This window comes from Piliocolobus tephrosceles, chromosome 11 (assembly GCF_002776525.5).
Source record: "Piliocolobus tephrosceles isolate RC106 chromosome 11, ASM277652v3, whole genome shotgun sequence".
Lineage (NCBI taxonomy): Eukaryota > Metazoa > Chordata > Mammalia > Primates > Cercopithecidae > Piliocolobus > Piliocolobus tephrosceles.
In genome coordinates, this window is record NC_045444.1 from 91,031,398 (window position 1) to 91,053,036 (window position 21,639).

The window sequence follows — 21,639 nt, forward strand, 5'->3', positions numbered from 1 at the left end:
CACCTGGGAGGTAACCCCTCTCCACGGCCGCTCCTCCCCGATTCCCGCCACCTACCCGGGTGAAAGGGGCGCTGCTGCGAGCCCCCGGGCCTCAGGGTGCTCCGGGGAGCGGCGCCCCGGGTCTCCGGGCCCACCCGCCCCGGGCCCCGGGCGTCCTCCGAGAGTAGGGGCTGCGCCCGCGGGGTCAGACACCTGTTCGGCCCGGCCCGGCGTGGTCGCCGGGGGCCAGGATGAAAGTGACCGTGTGCTTCGGCAGGACGGGCATCGTGGTGCCCTGCAAGGAGGGCCAGCTGCGCGTCGGCGAGCTCACCCAGCAGGCGCTGCAGCGGTACCTGAAGACCCGGGAGAAGGTGAGCGCGGCGCGGAGAAGGGGGGCGCGGCTGCAGTCAAGGCACCTGCCAGGTGCGACCCGGTGGCCACACTCAGGGGGATGCAGAAAACCCAGGGGATTATGGGGCACTGCCTGTAGCTGAAGTTGTTGTCGATTGCTAATAGTAGTCATCTGGGTGTCTTTGGGCATTTGTGGGCCTTGAGCTCCTAGGGTCGTGGGTGGACCCGCAGCGTTGGATTCTCTTGGAAGCTCCTTAGAACTGCACAATATGGGGACTTACTCCAAACCCACCGACTCAGGATCTGCTCTTTAAGGAGATCCCCAGGTGATTGGAATGCCCACTGAAGTTTGAGGAGCATTGGTTTAGAACTTGTTTGAGGGAACGTCTTAGAAAGTGCTGCTCACCTAAGTGTGATTTTTGACCCATTAAGGCCCTCCTCACTTAGGCTCCTTGGAGTCAGAAAGTTGACTGTGCAAGTGACACATACTCGGAAGTTACAACTGATGAGGCCTTTGGAGTTTCAGCCATGTGAGCTGCCCTGTCTCAGTAACTTGGGCAGGAGCTCAGGTGGGAGAACGCTGTTTGCTTAGCCAACCTGTCTGCATTTTGAGTGTTTTCAGTTTGTCACAGATTCTGTGAGCATTTACTATGTGTGTGGGCTGTTGTCAGGTCCTGAGTGATTATTAAAATGAGAAAGACGTCCCTAGCTCTGTAGCTGAAGTCAGGAACAAGTAGAAATTAAGTGACAGTTGTTTTAAAGTGTTCAATACATGTTGAGAAAATATCTGGCAGTAGAACTTACACTAAGTATTTGGGTAACATTGGGCCTCTGGGACTTCCTCAATGAAACTTTTAAATGAAGGCATTGAATAACCTTTTAATTTTTTGAATCTTCACATGGAACATTTTGTATTTCCCAAATCTTCCTCAAATAGGGCAAGTCACAAATTCTTGTTTTAGGGGTCAATTGTTCTCTTAATATTTGGTCTCATGCCATGTGACTAAAATAGTGGGTTGGTCAATCTAGTGATGGAAAAATTTAAGTTTTCATTTCCTTTAACTTCTTATCGGTTATCCAAAGCATAAAAGTAATTGTTTCTTACAAGTATATAGCTTAGGGGTTTAAGAAAATATTTGCACCCTCTTTGCCTCCATTAAGAATTACTATACAGAAAAAAATTCAGCTCTGGATAAATACGTGTATATTGCTTTGGATTCTCAAGAACTGGAGGAGAGTACAATGAAACGTCTATTAATATATTAAATATAACCCCTAAAGATGAACTCTTTACTGATGGAATTGAGGTTGGAGGGAAAATATTAAAGTGGCTTAGAAAGCTAAGTGAAAATCTGCAATGTGTGCATGTGTGTGCGTGTATGTGTGTTTGCCATTGTTAAAATAGTGTTTGCTGTTTAAATCATGTAATTGAGTTAACTGAGATTTAAACAAGTAACCGATTTTCTATTAAATCGTATTTCACTAACTTTTGAAAGTGAGCTAAGATTAATAGTAACAACATTGCTCCAGACAGATTGAAATAGATCTCACTGAAGGACTGTCTTATAGAATTGAAGTTACTTTTTAACTATTAAATAATTTATGCCCTCAAGTCTTGTATATTTGGAAGTTTAGCACAGGGTGCTGTCCAAGTAAGAGAGAAACTACAAGCTTTGTAAATAACATGAAGAGAACCAGCTGATATTTAATGCACTACAATTTGATCTTAAAAAGTGTTAAAAAGGTATTGATATTCTGGAATGGAAATGTAACTTACCACAGAACAATGTAATTGCATTGATCAGTTTACTATTATTACCAGACTTATATTTTTCTGTTTACATTTATATATTAGTGAATGTGACATTTAAAGGTCACCTGCAGCGTATGAATCCTTCCTCTTTTTTCACTTTTGAAATTTCATTTTAAGAAGTAGTAAGTGATGATTTTTCCCCTCCCCAAGTATTCTTCTCCCATAGTTTCATTTTAAATAATATTGTAATCCTAACAAGATTTAACTAATAGTAAATGGTATTCATAATGGCACTAAAAGGTCAATAAATATTCTAACAAATTCCATGCTTTTATTTATTTTTTTCAATGAGAAAAGGCCAGAAATGTCAAAATTCAATTTGAAAAACGATGTGTAATAAATTCACTTTCTATAAATCAGTGAAAGACACCTAAAAGGTTTGTATCCCTGGACAGCAAGGTCTTAAGCCCTGCACTTCGTAATAATAATCACAGTAACAAATAACATGTATTGTGCTTATTCTGTGCAGGGGCCCTGTTTTAGGAGCTTTATGCTTATGACTTATTTCTCCCAACGACCTTAGGAGGTAGGTACTATTGTCCCGATTTACAAATCGGGGGGAAAAAAGAGACACAGAGACATGACAAGTAAGTGGTAGATTTGGGTTTAGAAACCAGGAACTGTGTCTCTAGATGTTTGCTCTCAGCCATTAACTGCATAGCCTAGTGCTATATATGTTGTTATGAATTGGAATTTATCCATATTATTTTTAATTCTTGTTTTAAAAAGACATTTCTATCTACTAACTGTCATATCACATCAACCTAAAAATAGCAATTTTGCTTCTTGGATAGTGATGGGACATCCACAAGTTTCTCTTAATTATATATTTTATGAGGTCTACATGTAGAAAATCTAGTTTCTGAGGCAAATATTGTAGGATTTACAAATCAACTGTGGAAAATATTCCTCAGTCTAACTACAAATGGGAAAATGGGCAAGATCTTAGACATCCAGGTGGGGAGTGCTATAAAGAAACAAATTTGGTGGGAACATGAGTGTAAAGTAAGTCCATTATTTTCTGAGGCACTGAGTCATTTAGATGGGAGAAAGACGGGTTTCAAGATTGAGGATAGAAGTTGAGGTTTCTAAAGTTTGGAAAGTAAGTGAAGCCCAAGGATACCATTCTAGATTTCGTGCACAGCATCTGAGAAGTAACCACTGCCTGTTGAGAACAAAGAACACGTATTTGTGGAATGTTGGGAGCTCCCTGAATCAATATCAGATAAGGCCAGAGGTTGGTGCGATCCTGAAGATACAGGGGGAGCTTTTGAGAAGGCTTTAATTACCTTCTGAAGTCTGGGCCTTTGAGGTTCCTGCCGCCATTTGATGAACTCCATTGGAAAGGTGGTGGACTGAGAGGTGAGAACTGTGGAATTGCTTATCTCGGAATCCTGACACTTTATCAGTGTCCCAGCCTCCAAATCCAATTTAGTGAAGTTAGTGGAGAAGTGATTGTCTTCTTATGTGCTCATGGTGGGGATCATTGAGTAATTAGTTAAATTTATCATCAAAATTATGTGTCACAGGTGAATGGGTAATTGAGCTGTATCCTGCAGGGACTCTCAACCCTGTCTAAACATCAGTCACCTCTAATTTTCACATTTAACATTTTAAACATTAGAAATTCCTGTGTCCCTTTCTCCAAGATTCTCATTCATTGGGTTAGGAGTGGGTCCTGGGCATAGGTAGTTTAAAGAGCACTCCAGGTGATTCTGATGCCCAGCCAAGGTTGAGAATCACTAATCTACTCCTCTAATTTTTTCATACTGCTGAACTCATTGGATTTTAAACTCTTTTGATGCAGATACTGTGTCTTAGATACCTATACACCAACCTGTTATTAAGCACAATACGTGTTATTTGTTAATGGGATTATTATTACGAAGTACAGGCCTAAAAACCTTGCCGTCCAGGGATTCAAACCTTTTAAGCATCTTTCACTGATTTACAGAAAGTGAATTTGTTACACATTGTTTTTCAAATTGAATTTTGACATTTCTGGCCTTTTCTCATAAAAAAAAAAAAAAAGTATGGAATTTGTCAGAGTATTTATTGACCTTTTAGTGCCATTAGGAATACTCCTACTCCTACCCTCTACTCTACCCTTAAAGAATTCTTCCTATAGAAGCTGCTCAAATAATTGCTTAAAGTGAACATTCATTTTATATAGACAATTGTCCCTTAGTATCCACGGGGGATTGGTTCCAGGACTTCCCTTGGATACCAAAATCTGCAGATGCTCAAGTTCCTGATATAAACTGCTGCAGTGTTTGCATGTAATCTACACACATCCTCCTGTATATTTTAAGTCATCTCTAGATTATTTATAATACTTAATACAATGTAAAAGCTATTTAAAAGTTGTTATACTATACTGTTTAGGGAATACTGACAAGAAAATTGTGTGTATTTGTCCAGTACAGATAGTTTTTTTCCTAAATATTTTTGATCTGTGGTTGGTTGAATCCGCAGATGCAGAATGCATGGATGTGGAGGGCCGAGTGTGTGTGTGTGTGTGTGTGTGTGTGTGTGTATTCACTGAGGAAGAAGTGAATAAGGAAAAGACTTTTCTAGTAATGAGGATGTATAGTGTGTTCAGGGGTTGGAACTAATGAGAAATAAGAGCATTGAATTCATGGGATAGTGGGCCTGCTGGAATTTACAAAGGCCAATTTGTGGATCTGACTGTATATGTAAGTACTCTTTTTTAAAAAGGAAAAATTATATTTGATAGTGTTTTCAAGATGAACCTTTTCTATATTCAGATATTTTGAATAATAAGTTTGTTTTCCAAGTTGAGGCAGCTTCCCAGAACTGGGAATAGACTAACAATTCCATTCCCTGATTAACTGTGGGATCACAATCTAAGAGAGTTTGTGTAGTAACAAGAATCTGGTATGGTAATGTGTGGGAGTAGCCTGGAGGAATAGGCTAGAACTCTTGAATTTTTAAACTTTTCAGGTCTTTGATGCCTTGTTACCTAAATAGATTTTAAGGTTCTTGTATACACAAGCTAGGCCCAGACTGGATTCCTCAAATGCTTTTCAATTTATTGGGCACTGACTTACTTGAGTGCTTTATTTCCTATTCAGACCTCACTTCTTTACAGCATGTGGACAGAACTGACTCGCCATCAGCATTACACATGCTTCCAACTTGGTTTTGGTTCTGCTACTCAGCTTGCAATGAGCAGCTTCTAAGTTTGCAAACAGAGGGCTCTTGGGCCTGCTGTGACCCACAGACATATTTTTGTAGGTCTGCTCAGTGTTATATTTTGACTTAGTTGTCAGCGTTTAAATATTTTGAGATTTCATGCAAAACTCCAGATTCCTATCTTCTTTGGGGGAAAAGCAAATCAGAAGCTCTGACAATGCTGGGCTTTACTTTCCCACATAGCAACCATCAGTTGGAGCTGAGACACCTCTGTTCTCTTTAGAAATAATTAGTAATGCTCCAGTCTCCATTATTGCTTCCCTAACAGTGAGGATAAGTTATTGTTGTCATGTTTGATTGTTTTACTCTGTGCTTATTTTCTCACTTATGGCCTTAATGTGTTGTTGCTATTTGCCTGGCCTGCTTGTGGGCATTTGAGTTTGTGCTCCTGGACCTTCTCTCCTCTCCCTCCTCTTTCTCTTTCTCTCTCTCTCACACACACATCCCCACACACCCTGTGTGTATAATCCATGCGCATAGGGTTTGCTGAACTGGGTTTGGCCGGTTATCTGAGCTGAGTTAATTGCCCTGTGCACAATTGGAAGCCACAGCCCTGATTTGTAGCTTAAGGCCCTGTGCTTAATCAAGTGGCTTAGTTAACCAGGAATTCATTCCCAGGGTGGTCTGTGCCACAGATTCCCTTTGAAGAAGTTGGGCAAATGGTAATGTCAGATTTTTGTGAGACTATTTTCTGAGTGTACTGTTAAAGACATCTGAGGAGTGTGTTAACCGTTCAGAACTTTGAGCCTCTCTTGGAAAATCTGAAGCAATGTAGTGCAATAGAACTTTCTGGGATGAAAAGATGTTCTAGAATTGCGCCTTTCAATAGGGCAGCCACTAGACACATGTGGTTGTTAAGTATTTGAAATGTGCCTAGTGCAACTGAGGAACTGAATTTTAAATTTTAATTTACTTAAATGTAAATTGCCACAAATGGCTTGCCTTAGTGGACAGTTCAGGTCCAATGCTCTTCTGATGGGTTCTGTCAGCTGCTTTTGGAAACCACTGGCTTAAAGACCAGATCCCAGGCAGTCCTTAACTTGACGTTGCTACTCAGTTCTGTTGAGAACTTTGCATTAGAAAGGGATCTTCAACTACTCTTTGGTATCCACAGGTGGTAGAGAGAGCCTTTAAACCTTAAATGCTGCACCTAGACACTAGCACAAAAACTAGCTGGGTTGGAGAGTAAACCCAGGTCGGCCTCAGTTTTGTACCTTTGGTGCAACAGGCTGAGGATATACATCCTCTGTCTCTGGTACTGGGCAGAGAGTGGGCCAACAAGGAGCAGTGAACAAAAATCTGGGTCATTTTCAGTGAGATTTAGATGCTTCTCGACTGATAGAAATACTAAACATCTTCAGTTTAATTAAGTCCCAGCTATTTATCTTCATTTTTATTGCATTGGCTTTTGGGTTCTTGGTCATGAAATCCTTGCCTAAGCCAGTGTCTAGAAGAATTTTTCCAATGTTACTTTCCAGAATTTTATAGTTTCAGGTCTAGATTTAAATCCTTGATCCACTTTGAGTTGATTTTTGTATAAGGTGAGAGATCAGGATCCAGTTTCATTCTGCTACATGTGGCTTGCCAAGTATCCCAGCACCATTTGTTGACTAGGGTGTCCTTTCCCCACTTAATGTTTTTATTTGCTTTCTTGAAGATCAGTTGGCTCTAAGTATTTGGGTTTATTTCTGGGTTCTTTATTCTGTTCCAATGGTCTATGGGCCTATTTTTTATACTAGTACCATGCTGCTTGGTGACTACGGTCTTATAGTATAGTTTGAAATCAGAGCTTTTCCATGTCAAAAGGAACGGTCAGCAGTGTAAACAGACAACCCACAGAGTGGGAGAAAATCTTTGCAATCTATACATCTGACAAAGGACTGATATCTAGAATCTACAATGAATTCAAACAAATTAGCAAGAAAAAAACCAAACAATCCCATCAAAAAGAAGGCTAAGGACATGAATAGACAATTCTCAAAACAATTCTCAAAAGAACATAAAGAAATGGCCTACAAACATGAAAGAAATGCTCAACATCACTAATGATCAGGGAAATGTAACTCAAATTACAATGCGATACCACCTCACTCTTGCAAGAATGGCCATAGTCAAAAAAGTTAAAAAAGATAGATGTTGGTGTGGATGTGGTGAACAGGGAAAAACACTTCTACACTGCTGGTTGGAATGTAAACTAGTACAATCGCTATGAAAAACAGTGTGGAGATTCCTTAAAGAACTAAAAGTAGAACTACCATTTGATCCAGCAATCCCGCTGCTGGGATCTACCAAGAGGAAAATAAGTCATTGTATGAAAAAGATATTTGCACATGCATATTTAGCAGCACAGTTTGCAACTGCAAAAATGTGGAACCAACACAAATGTGCATCAGTCAACGAGTGGGTAAAGAAACAGTATACACACATATATACATATACATATACATATACATATACATATACATATACATATACATACACACACAATGGAATACGCCTCAGCCATAAAAAAAGAGTGAATTAATGGCATTTGCAGCAACCTGGAAGAGATTGGAGACTATTATGCTAAATGAAGTAACTCAGGAATGGAAACCCAAACATTGTATGTTCTCACTCATAAGTGGGAGTTCTCACTCATAAGTATGCAAAGGACTTCGGGGACTCAGGGAGAAAGGGTGGGAAGGGCACAAAGGATAAAAGACCACAAATTTGGTGCCGTGCACAATGCTCAGGTGATGGATGCACCAAAATCTCACAAATCACCACTAAAGAACTTAGTCATGTAATGAATCACCACCTGTCCCCCCAATAATTTATGGACATAAAGAAATTTAAAAAATACTAAACATCTTAAGCACATGCTTCCTGGAACCTACACTCTTCTGACTTTTTTCCTATATATTGTCCATTCTCAGGCTCTTTAGCTGGTTCCTTCTTTCCTCCTTCACCTCTTAGTGCTGCAGTACCCCAGGACTCAATTCTTAAAATCTCCCCATCTCTCTCTACTTACAGTAATATGATTCCAAATATCATTGGGGTAGCTCCAGCCCAGATGTCTTCCCTGAACTGCCAGCTCTATATACAGCTGTCTTCTTGACCCTTTGCCTGGACATCTGGTAGGCATCTCACACTTACAGCCTGCGCCCAAATCAATTCCTAATCCCCAACCCCAAATCAAGTCCTCCTACAATCTAAGCATGTCATTAAATGGCAAGGCCATCTTTCTAGCTGTCCCGCCAGAAATGCTTGTCATCACCCTTGACCAATGTTTTTCTCTCATGATCCACATACAGTCAGTCTGCAAATCTGGTTGGCTCTGCTCTCATACTAGATTTGGAATCTGACTACTTTTCAGTCTCTTTCCTGTTGGTATACTGGAGCTTGTTTTTTTATTATGTTTTTCTTTAGATAGACTTTAGTGTCTCCATTTCTGACCCCAAGACTCCCACATTACTGTCTCTCCTGAACACAAAAACTAGAGTGATAATTAAAAATTCTAGTCAGGTCATGTAATTCTTATACTGAAGATCTTCTGATGGCTCACATCTCTCCTAAATGGCCTTTGAAATGCTACATGATCTGACTATCTGTGCAGAAAAAAGTTAACATAGCAGGCCTGAGACTACTATCCTTAGAAAGCCCTGCTTGCGAAGCTAAGCCTTGGCTGGTGGCATCTGGAAAGTCAGATTTGTGGAGGGCTACCACCATTCCCTTATCGGAATGGCTCACTGTGCAAAACTGTTTCTGCAAACAATATGGCTTATGCTGAACACCTGGTCTTTTTCTGGGAGTCTGAAAGTTTTGTACATGCTAAGCAGAAGGTGCCTATGTGATCAGTCCACAGTAAAAACCTTGGGTGTTGAGTCACTAATGAGTGTTCCTGGTAGGCAACATTTCACACATGTGGTAAGAAGTCACTGCTGGAGGAATTAAGCAAGTCCTCTCCACTAAGGAAAGACCCTTGGAAGCTTATGTCTGGTTTCCTTCAGACTTCACCCTGAATGCCAGTTTCTTTTGCTGATTTGGCTTTGTATCTTTACACTAATAAATTATATCCACAAAGGGCCTGGCACAGTGGCTCACACCTGTAATCCTAGCACTTTGTGGGGCTGAGGTGGGTGAATCACCTGAGCTCAGGAGTTCAAGATGAGCCTGGGCAACATGACGAAACCCCGTCTCTACTGAAAATACAAAAATTAGCCGGGCTAATTTAGTAGTGGCACACACCTGTAATCCCAGATACTTGGGAGGCTGAGGCAGGAGAATTGCATGAACCTGAGAGGTGGAGATTGCAGTAAGCCAAGATTGCATCACTGCACTCTAGCCTGGGCAACAGAGTGAGACGCTGTCTTAAAAAAATTTTATATCCATGAGCATGGTATATGCTGAGTTCCTTGAGTTATCTTGGTGAATCATTGAACCTGGAAGGTCTTGGGGACTCCAGCACCCTATCTCTTACTTCTCTGACCTCATCATCCACCACACAGCTTTCTCTGCTCCTGCCTCAGTCATGCTGATCTCTTGTCATGTTATTCAAGCGTGCCAGACAGACTCGTACCTCGTGCTATTTTTCTCTCTTCTTCCTAAAATATTTTCTTTCGATGATCCACCTGTCTGCTTCTTTCATAATTTCCATCTTAAATAATTGTTTCCTTCTTCAGGAAACCTTCCTGACCACCCTACTTATAATTATAACCTTCTGACCACCCTTTCTTGTCTCTACCACTAGAATATTAACTTCAATAAAGGTAGAGATAGCTGTCTCTTTTGTTCATTTCTGAACCCTTAGCTCCTAGAAGAGCACCAGGTCATAGTAGGGTATCAGTAAGTTCTTTTCAAAGAAGTAATTCTTTTACCATGCATCCGTCACCGCCTGTTGCAGCTGTCTCTTGTATTTATTTACAAACTATCACCAAAATATAGTAGCTGAAAATGCCACTCAACATCATGATTGTGTAGGTCAGGAATTTGGACCAAGCACAAGGGGGAAGTTTCTGTGTGATGTTTTCTAGGTCTGGGATGCTCAAGATGGCATCTTCACTCACATGTCTGGTGCCTCAGCTAGAATGGCTCTACTAGCTGTGAAGATAAAGCAGCCACTCTCTGCTTTGATGAGTTTCATGGCCTCCTGGATGATGAGGTGCACACGTGAATAAGCCAGTTTTGCTTTAGTGGTATGTTTGCAGGGATACAATATAGACAAATAATGACCTTTGAAAGAGAAGACACTGAAGCTGTTTTGAAATATGATGAGGAATTTTCTAGGAGAAAAGTGAGATAAGACCTTCTAGGTGGAGGGAAGAAAGTGGTTGAGGGAGTTGTGAAAAGTTGAGCATAGCCTGAAGAGGAGTGGGTGCACACACTAATTTGGACCAGATGGTGATGGTCCTTGGGTGCTGCCCTAAGGGATTTTCATGCTGTCTTAATGGAGCTCTCCATTTTATTACCAATATACTCACATTTTGCTTAATTTGCATAAGGCTAAAATGTGTATAAACTTAAAATGGAGCATTTTCAGAAAATTGGGGAATAAATTATATAACTTTGTAGTATGTCTGTTAAGACCTCATCACTCAGTTATGCTGGTTTTCACACCTTCCTCTGCAAAACTGTTTTCAATGAAATTATCAAGATCTAGTAGCTAAAGGTCATGGTTACCTTCTACTTCTTGTTTTTGATGATGTCCCACCTTTTAAAACTCTCTACCCATGGGCTTTTCAGGATTTTTTTTTTTTTTTTGAGATGGAGTTTTGCTGTCACCCAGGGCAAAACCAGGATTTTTAAACCTCTGTCTTCTTTTAGGCTTCACAGATGTCCTCTCTACTATCTTCTTGTATATTGGTACACTGGGGTTCTGGCCTTTTCCTCCATGGGATCTCATTCACCGCATGGCTTCACCTATCCGCAAATACACACTTCTAGCCCTGAACTTGCTCCAGAACCCAATATCTGCCTGCCTCTGGACTTCATTACTGGATGTCCCACAGACAATTCAAGCCCACTCTATTCTCTGTGAATCTGCTTGCCCCATTCCTTATAGCCTATTGCTCCGCACATGGCACCATCATTCACTTGGTTGTCTAATCCAGAAACCTGGATATCCTTCACACCTCCCTCATGTTCCACCACATGTCCAGTCACTCAGAAATTTCTTTTGATGCTTTGAAGTGATCTCTCTTGGATCTGCTTCCTCCTTATCGTCTCTATATCCCAAGATTGGAGAAGCTTATTTTCTTATCTCTGTTTTTAGCACATATTTGATATATAGTATAGATACTATAAATGCTTGCTAAACTATGTCAGATTCCACATTTTTAAAATAAAAATGAGAATAAGCTTGTAGTCAACACGGTGTTTATAAGTTTGGAGTCTTTATATTCGGTATATATATACATTTTAAAAAAAATCTAAATGCAACTTCTCTCTTGATTATCTTTAAATGCCTAATCATCTCCACATTTGCTGTAGGCAGTAGTTTAGTGTTCCATTATATCTGTCACACTGATTGTCTTAAATAACAGCTTCAAATTCTGACAGGTTGACTTGCTTCTTGGATTTTTCAGACTGAGTGCTCTGTAGTTCTGGATTTTCCATGAAGCAACATAATGTTTTTGCTTCATGTAGATTTCTGTGATGCAGTCTCTTGTATTTGGAAAATGTTTGATTTTCAGCATTCATTTATTTCATGTTGATTTTAAAATTATCTGGATTATCTCAATTTTGATGGATTATTTATTTTTGACAGGCGTGTTATCTCTGTCTTAGGAGCTACTAAATTTGAGCCTGCCCCCTGTTGCTGGGCTCAACCATTTTGATTGCTGAACTCATTTTTTGGATTGCAATGTGGTGGAATTGCAGGATATCAAGACAGGCTGGTTAAAAAGGTTTTCTCTCAATTTGGTCTCTATCAGATGCAGTGCCAAGTATCTTCCAGATAAATGTGTCCTGCATTGCTCTTGTCCGCTGCCTCAAGTTGAGAATGTTAAACTCTCTGAGTTGTCTCTGTTTGCAGATGACATGATTCTATATTTAGAAAACTCCATTGTCTCAGCCCAAAATCTCCTTAAGCTGATGAGCAACTTCAGCAAAGTCTCTGATTGATACAAAATCAATGTGCAAAAATCACAAGCATTCCTATATACCAATAACAGACAAACAGTCAAATCATGAGTGAACTCCCATTCACAATTGCTACAAAGAGAATACATTACCTAGGAATCCAACTTAACAAGGGATGTGAAGTACCTCTTCAAGGAGAACTACAAACCACTGCTCAACAAAATAAAAGAGGACACAAACAAATGGGAGAATATTCCATGCTCATGGATAGGAAGAATCAATATCATGAAAATGGCCATACTGACCAAGGTAATTTATAGATTCAATGCCATTCCCATCAAGCTACCACTATTTTATTCACAGAATTGGAAAAAACTACTTTAAAGTTCATAAGGAGCCAAAAAAGAGCCCACATTGCCAAGTCAATCCTAAGCATATAGAACAAAGCTGGAGGCATCACGCTACCTGGCTTCAAACTAGACTATACAAGGCTACAGTAACCAAAACAGCATGGTACTGGGACCAAAACAGAAATAGACCAATGGAACAGAACAGAGGCCTCAGAAATAACACCACACATCTACAACCATCTGATCTTTGACAAACCTGACAAAAACAAGAAATGGGGAAAGGATTCCCTATTTAATAAATGGTGCTGGGAAAACTGGCTAGTCATATATAGAAAGCTGAAACTGTATTCCTTCCTTACATCTTATACAAAAATTAATTCAAGATGGATTAGAGACTTAAATGTTAGACCTAAAACCATAAAAGCCCTAGAAGAAAACCTAGACAATACCATTCAAGACATAGGCATGGGCAAGGACTTCATGACTAAAACACCAAAAGCAATTGCAACAAAGCCAAAATAGACAAATGGGATCTAATTAAAGAGCTTCTGCACAGCAAAAGAAACTACTATCAGAGTGAACAGGCAGCCTACAGAATGGGGGAAAATTTTTGCAATCTACCCATCTGACAAAGGGCTAATATTCAGAATCTACAAAGAACTTAAACAAATTTACAAGAAAAAAACAACCCCATCAAAAAGTGGGTGAAGGATATGAACAGACATTTCTCAAAAGAAGACATTTAAGCAGCCAACAGACACATGAAAAAATGCTCATCATCACTGATCATCAGAGAAATGCAAATAAAAATCACAATGAGAGATTATCTCACACCAGTTAGAATGGCATCATTAAAAAGTCAGGAAACAGCAGGTGCTGGAGAGGATGTTGAGAAATAGGAATGCTATTACACTGTTGGTGGGACTGTAAACTAGTTCAACATTTGGAAGACAGTGTGACAATTCCTCAAGGATCTAAAGCTAGAAATACCATTTGACCCAGCCATCCCATTACTGGGTATATACCCAAAGGATTATAAATCATGCTGCTATAAAGACACATGCACATCTATGTTTATTGTGGCACTATTCACAATAGCAAAGACTTGTAACCAACCCAAATGTCCATCTATGATAGACTGGATTAAGAAGATGTAGCATATATACACCATGGAATACTATGCAGCCATAAAAAAGGATGAGTTTATGTTCTTTGCAGGGACATGGATGAAGCTGGAAACCATCATTCTGAGCAAACTATCACAAGGACAGAAAACCAAACACTGCATGTTCTCACTCATAGGTGGAAAATGAACAATGAGAACACTTGGACACAGGGTGGGGAACATCACACAGTGGGGCCTGTTTTGGGGTGGGGGTTGGGGGGAGGGATAGCATTGGGAGAAATACCTAATGTAAATGACGGGTTGATGGGTGCAGCAGACTAGCATGGCACATGTATACCTATGTAACGAGCCTGCAGGTTGTGCACATGTACCCTAGAACTTAAAGTGTAATAATAAAATGTGCCGTGTACTCAGTGAGGTCTCAGTCAGACTTCCAATTAGGGGATCCTGTGTGAAGATTGCCTGTAACAATCTGATCATCTAAAAGTCACTTCGGTCACATGGAGGAGGATTTAGACAGTGACTTTGGGTCAGCATTGTGTTTTCTGCTGGGGTTATATAGTAAAATAAGACACAGCTTCTGCCACCAGTGTGCTTATAGATTTAACAGGCATAGAGGAGCATGGAAACAGGGCATGGTATGATCAAGGGGCTTTGGGGCAAGGGAGGTGGGGAAGTTGAGCAGGTTTCACTCCATGAGCTGTACCTGGCCAGGGGTTTGAAGGATGCATGGACAGCTGCCAGGGCAGTAGGAGTGGAAAATGGGGCAGGACATGGGGGAGGGGTAGGGGCAGCCTACCGCTGTTTGAAGGTAAACATGTATGTTTTGCTTGAAGGAGGAGGTTGGGGAGAAGAGGATAAAATTGTGGGAAGTTTCTCCAGGACAGTTGTGGGAGGGGTAGTAGGGAATGAGTAAGGGTCAAAGCCAGAGTTAATGAAGCATTCGGGGCAGGGTGGAGATACTGTTGGATCTACCTTTTTTATTGATTGTCCTAGAGAGTGGAGATAGAGGGAGCCGGGACTGGAGGTGGAAGAACTGGCTCAGGTCCTACTGTGGGAGTGAAGGTTAGATGTATTGAAGAAGAAGCAGAAATGAGCTTTGAGGTTTAGGGGACAAAGTAGTTAGGCTTGGGGGTTGACTGTAAGTGGGAAGAGATGTTTAGGTGGAACTGGGGAGAGGGAGCAGTCTCTCAAACATTTCAGTGAATATGCCTATGTTCTAACCACCCAGACCTGGGGTTCTGAGATAACGAAGACATGTCCTGTGTTCTACAGAGCCTGATAGATAGGGATAGGAGAGGTGGGAGACTGAGAACAGATGAAAGGGTTGGTGAGCAGTGTGAGGGCCTGGAGAAATCAGAAATCCTGGGTAAAGATGCCAGTCTTTTGCGCCAGTTTTTCAGCATTGGATTAGAACCTTGATTCAAGGTTGGGATTAGAGGGCAGATGTGGGAACGATCTGGTGCTCAGAAATAAAAGTTGTTAGGCTCAGTTAATGAAAGTGTAAATTGATATGGGTGGCTTTTAGACTTTGGTAGTCACAGTAGCTGGAAATCTTCCTTTGCTCCTCCGGACCCGCTCTTGTCCCTTTTTTAGTCCCCTCTGTGACCCAGGAGGCTGAGCTGAGTGGACTTTCTTGCCCTCTGGCTTCTAGTTAGGGTCGGCCACTGGGGAGGCCCCAGTGAGAGAATCAAGAGGGTAGGCAGCTCCATTCTTGCCAGGTCACAGTGGGCTGGCTGCTTCCCTTTCCTAAAGGCCACAGCTCCAGCCCTATGTGCTCATCTCTCTTGTATTTTTTATTTTTATTTTGTTTAAGATGGAGTTTTGCTCTTGTCACCCAGGTTGGAGTGCAGTGGCGCAGTCTTGGCTCACTGCAACCTCCTCCTCCAGGGTTCAAGTGATTCTCCTGCCTCAGCCTCCCAATTAGCTAGGATTACAGGTGTGTGCCACCATACCTGGCTAACTTTTTGTGTTTTCAGTAGAGACAGGGTTTCACCATGTTGGGCAGGCTGGTCTCAAACTCCTGACCTCAGGTGATCCACCCACCTCGGTCTCCCAAAGTGCTGACATTACAGGCATGAGTCGCCGCGCCCGGCCATCTCCCCTGTATTAAGTTCACTCCTTCCCCTGGCCTGTTGGGTCTCAAACTATGGCAAGAGATTGCCGCTGTTAGGAGCATTGTCCCTTGATGGTTTACTGCCAAAGTTTGGACTGATGAAGACAGTAAGAAATATTTGCCTGCATGACTCAGTATCTACACACACACACACACGCACATCCGCACGTGTGCGCACATACACACACATACCCCTACTGAAACAAAAGTTTAAGGAGAGTACTTACCTTTACTGTGAATGATGCCCTCTGATTTCTAAATTCTATTTTGTTTTACTGAAAAAGTAGTTGGGGTGTGCTAAATTGATTCCACTAATGGGTTCGGGCCTACAGTAAAAAACCACCGGAGCTTCCTGATGTTTAGGAACACAGGATGGACCATCACATCAAGTGACTCAGAAATCCTCACAGCGCTAAGATCTGATTGCTTATAGATTTAACCGAAGCATGAGGCTGAAGTTAAACTTCTAAAATGAAGTTAAGAATCAAATGTACATTGTAGGTTTTAATATATGAAGTTTTCTGTGGATTGTAATGCCAAGTACTTTGTATGTGTAATAGAGATAATTTTTGCATCTTGAAACTTGCATATGGCTAGTGTGTGAGCTAAGAGTCAACCTGGCCCAGAAGTCCCCGTGGCTTGATAAAATCTTGGAGAAACTGAAAGAGTTTTACTTGTCATCTCATGTTTCTTTTGTCATGACATAGTAATAGTATTGGTAACTTTAAATAATAGGTCTGGATTACTTCCTTTTGTAGCAAACAGTTGAGGAAGTGTAACATGGATAAATAATCCTTGTCTCTGTATTTATAGGCACATTTATAGAGATTCAGTGGGCTTGAGTTTTGACAGCCGTGTTTGATCAGAAACATTTTCACAGAACCTTAAGAAAAATAACTGCGGTTCAAATATTTCTAGTAAAAAAAATTTTTTTTTGGTTGCTATAACTAGATTTGCATTTCCGATTTTTCTCTCTCTTGTTTCACTTTTGTCTGTGGCTGAGGAAGGGCCACTTGGGAAATGTGACTGTGGGTCGTGAGGAGTCCCTCACTCTATCATTGTATGTTTCCTGGGGCTGCCATGACAACGTACCACAAACTGATGGTTTAAAACAAGAGAGATTTATTTTCTCACAGTTCTAAAGGCTGTAGGTTCAAATTTAAGGTGTTGGCAGGGCCATGCTTCCTTCAAAGCCTCTAGACAAGGATTCTTTCTTGCTTCTTCCAGCTTCTGTCAGCCTGGGGCATTTCTGAGCTATGGTGACATAACTCCAATCTCTGCCTCCATTTGTACACGCCATCCTCCCGCTGTCTCTCTCTGTCTCTTCTCCATTTATAAGGACACCAGTCATACTGGATGGGGGCTTACCCTGCTGACCTCATCTTACTTTGATTCCATCTGTAAAGACCCTGTTTCTAAATAAGGTCACATTCATAGGTATGGGTTGGGGGGACTGGGATCTCAACATATTGTGCTTTGGAGGAGAACACACGTCAATGTGTTATTTTGTGGCTATTTGTTTTTAATGCATTTTTTTCTTGCTTTTCCAATAAGACACATTGGGGGAATTCTGTTGATTTCCTCATTGCCTTTCTTACAATGTTACTCTCTTTATTTCTCATATTTTTGCTCCAAAATTGTCCACATATAATATTCTGTATTATTGAGAATTGGAGGTTATTGGTCTGATTGACTTATCTACTACCTTTTCCCTGTAAACATTTTGGTATCTGATTCCTCGTTCTCATTTACCTTTTCAGGTGACACTTTTGAGACTCATGTATGTTCTAAATTCTATCTCATGTCACATCCTTTGTGGTCTGATTTATTAAGCATTGATTGAAGCCCAGTGGCTGGTGTGGATTGCATTCCTATTCATTCTGTAATTACGTTCTTTATAGAGGTGGCAAGTGGAATGTTTTGGAGCATGAGTCATGTCCCCCACATAGCTCAGTCCCTTTCCTTTGGGGCTTCACATGCATACATTTCAAAATGAAGAAAGCCGTAAGCAGGTGACAGATGAGTTTCCTGGGCACTCAGAAGGGCGAGAGCTCGCAGTAGGCTGGAATGGCCAAAGGTGAAAATGGATAGAATTTAGACAAATGCAGTAGAGGATGAGGTAGAGTGTATCATGTGGCAGAGATGATGGAAGTAGAAGCATCGTAGTAGTTCTTAATTTATTGGTCATAACACCCCTTTGCCTTCATATTTTCTTGGAAGACCTGAGGGAATGTTTCATGTGCATTATATCTATATTTACCATGTTAGAAATCAAAAGTGAGAAATTAAAAAATACATTCCATTAGATTTAAAATAAAGTGCCCATTACAAGTTAAAATACTTATTTTTAGGAAAAATAACTACTTTACAAAACAAAAAAAAATGTGGTGAGAAGCATAGCACTGTATACCATTTTTTGCAAATCTCTTTAACGTTTGGCTTATTAGCTGGATTCTCAAATCTGCTTTCTCATTCAATCTGTTGCCGTGTTGTTTTGATTTAAATATATGAAGAAAATCCTGCCTCATACAGATATGTAGTTGGAAAGGGAGAAGCATTTTAATAGCTTTGTCAGATAATTGTAGATAGGCTTTTTGTAGATATACTATATGAAAATTCAGTAAGTGATAGTTTCTTTTTCTTGCTTAAAAATACATTTATTACATCACAGTTTCTGTGGGTTAGTAGTTTGCAAACAGCTTAGCTGGGTCCTTTTCTTAGACCCAGCAGGCTGCAATCAAGGTATTGCCTAGGCTGCACTCTCATTTGGAGGCTTGATTGGGAAGAATCTCCTCCAAGCTAACTCAGTTTGTTAGCAGAACACATTCCTTGTTTCTGTAGGATTGAGGGGCCTAGCTTTTTGCTGGCTACTAGCTAGAGGCCACCTTCAGCTCCTGGAGGCTACATTTCTTTCCTAGAGGTCACCTGCAGTTCCTTGTCATGTGGGCTTTCTCAATCCAACTGCTTACTTTAGCCAGCAAGGAGTCTCTAGAGCAAGTCGGATCTCAACACGGACTATTATATAATATAACATAATCTTGGGAGTGGTATTTCAACATGGTTTCTTAAAGGTTCGTTGCAGTGTTGAATTTGGAATCACAACCAATGAAATATTTGTGCTCCATTACAATGCATTGGTTCAAGTGGTACTTTCACTGATCTTCTATTCATGTGTAATTTAAGACCATACACTGGTCATTTGGAAACTGTTAGTTCACTGAGTTGTATCAGTTTTCCAAATGTTGACATATTTCATTATATAATATCAAAAACCACACACATTAATATTACTCTCAGTTTCATCAGAAACATCTATTGAGAAGCTATCAAGCTCACAGTGGTGGATACAGGTGTTAAAAATTTTTAATTTTTGGATTATGATTGACAACAAATACTGTCATCTGTTTTCCTTCAAGTGCCAAGGCGTACATCATTTATTCCCAAGAAATATCTACGAATAGCTCAAGAATAAATATCCAGAGTTCATCTGCCAGTCATTCCTTTCAAGCAAAAGTGGTGCACCATAAAAAACCAGTTATTTCAGCCTGCAACTCAGTCAATCAGAGGAGTGCTTTTCTCCGAGGTGACCGTTGTACTTCAGTATGCAGCAGAATGCTTTATGTGTACTTCCCATTTCTTTACACACAATGTCAAAAAGATATGAAATCAGGGGTCAAGAGATAACATTTTAACTGCTTCATCAAGGACATTCTTACCTTATTTTTAAACTGTCAATGAGTGACGGTGAATAATATTAATACAATGACTGCTAGTATAGTTTAGTGTCACTACCTCCATTCAAGCTAAGGCACCAGTAGTGCAAGTGTTGAACATAGTTGTTTCAAGGATAAACCATGAGATTCCAAAAGTTATTCAACACATTGACTGTTTAAGCACCAGTGTTTATTTTCAGAACTTCACATTTAAAAAAAAAAATCTTCAGTCAGCATCAGCACCAGTTAGTCATTTTATAATCCATTTGTAAGGCAAAGGTACAGCTCTGCAGTTGGGATATGAACTCAGTCGTCGTGTCTGTAGACAAACCTTTCATTTGAGGAGTTACTGTGTTGTTAGGAAGTGACACTGCCATTTTTTTTTTTAAACTAACTTATCCAGCAGACCTTCAGCAATGTCAGTTGTACAAAGCTTTCTCAGTGTCTCAATTACTGTGTGCTCTTCTCCAGCTAATGCAGTGTGATACCCTATAAGGTGTTTCAGTGGCTTTTTCATTTCTGTCTTGAAAAACTACAACAATGTTTGTCTTATGAAGTTCTCATCATGTCTGCTTTTAAAAAATCAATTCCTTTTCCTTTAAATCCTTAGTGATTATTTTCAAAATGATGCTGCAACGAAACTATTTGAAAATATTCTGCTGCATAAGACATAATATAAATTACTAATATCTGTAAAGACAATGTAAAGACAACTTTGTTAATATTTTTGTTTATTTATAGTTTTCCTCAGGGTTGTATTTTTTCTTGAGTAGTTGCTTCCCTTTCATGGATCAGAGACCTCTAATGTGTCAGTTTAATCTTTTTTTAGTATGTTTAGGCATAAAATGTATGTATACCTGTAGGTAAGAAAGCAGGCTTTCTAAACCTTCCCTTTTTTTTGAGACGGAGTCTCGCTCTGTTTCCCTAGCTAGAGTGTAGTGGCATGATCTTGGCTCACTGTAACCTCTGCCTCCCAGGTTCAAGTGTTCTCCTGACACAGCCTCCCAAGTAGCTGGGATTACAGGTGCCCACCACCACATCCAGCTCATTTTTGTACATTTAATAGAGACAGGGTTTCATCATGTTGGCCATGCTAGTCTTGAACTCCCCAACTCAGGTGATCTGCCCCCTTCTTAGCCTCCCAAAGTACTGGGATTACAGGCTTGAGCCACTGTGCCCAGGCTCTAATCCTCCTCTTTTATGTTGGATTTTTTTTTTTTTTTTGTTAAAACGTATGTAACATAAAACGTTCCATTTTAAGTGTATAGTTCAGTAGCATTCAGTATATTCATATTGTGCAGCTATCACCACCACCCACCTCCAAAACTTGTTCTTCTTCCCAAACTGAAACTCCATACCCATTAAATAATAACTCCCTACTCCCCAGTCCCCCAGCCTCTGACAACCACCATTTACTTTCTGTGTATGAATTTGACTACTCTAGATACCTCAGAAGTGGAATCATGCACTATTTGTCTTTTTGTTACTTGATTATTTCATTTAGTGTAATAATGTCTTTGGTTAATCCATGTTGTATCATGTTTCAGAATTTCCTTATCAAGTTTGAATAATATATCTTTGTATGCATGTACCACATTTTGTTTATTCATTTATCCGTTGATGGACACTTGGTTCCTTCCACTTTTGGTTATTGCAAATAGTGCCACTGTGAACATGGGTGTACAAATGTCTGTTCTATTGTGTGCTTTCACTATTTTCAGGTGTATAACCAGAAGTAGAATTGCTGGATTACATAGTAATTCTACTTTTAATTTTTTGAGGAACCACCATACTGTCTTCCACAATGCTGTATCATTTTACAGTCCCATCATCAGCAAACAAAGGTTTCAATTTCTTCTTATCTCTGCCAACATTTATATCTGTTTTTTTTTTTTTTTTTTTTTTTTTTTTTTTTT

General features: G+C 40.2%; 1 protein-coding gene across 4 annotated transcripts in view; it reads left to right on the top strand.

Moving 5' to 3' along the window:
• The first annotated feature begins 230 nt into the window (after positions 1-230).
• The window catches only part of PARD3B (par-3 family cell polarity regulator beta), a 1,041,361-nt gene continuing 1,019,952 nt past the window's right edge, over positions 231-21,639 (top strand). For all 4 annotated transcript variants that reach the window (XM_026454609.1, XM_026454611.1, XM_026454610.1 and 1 more), the window contains exon 1: positions 231-350. In XM_026454609.1, the coding sequence (XP_026310394.1) occupies positions 231-350 (120 nt within the window). The remainder of the gene's footprint in view (positions 351-21,639) is intronic.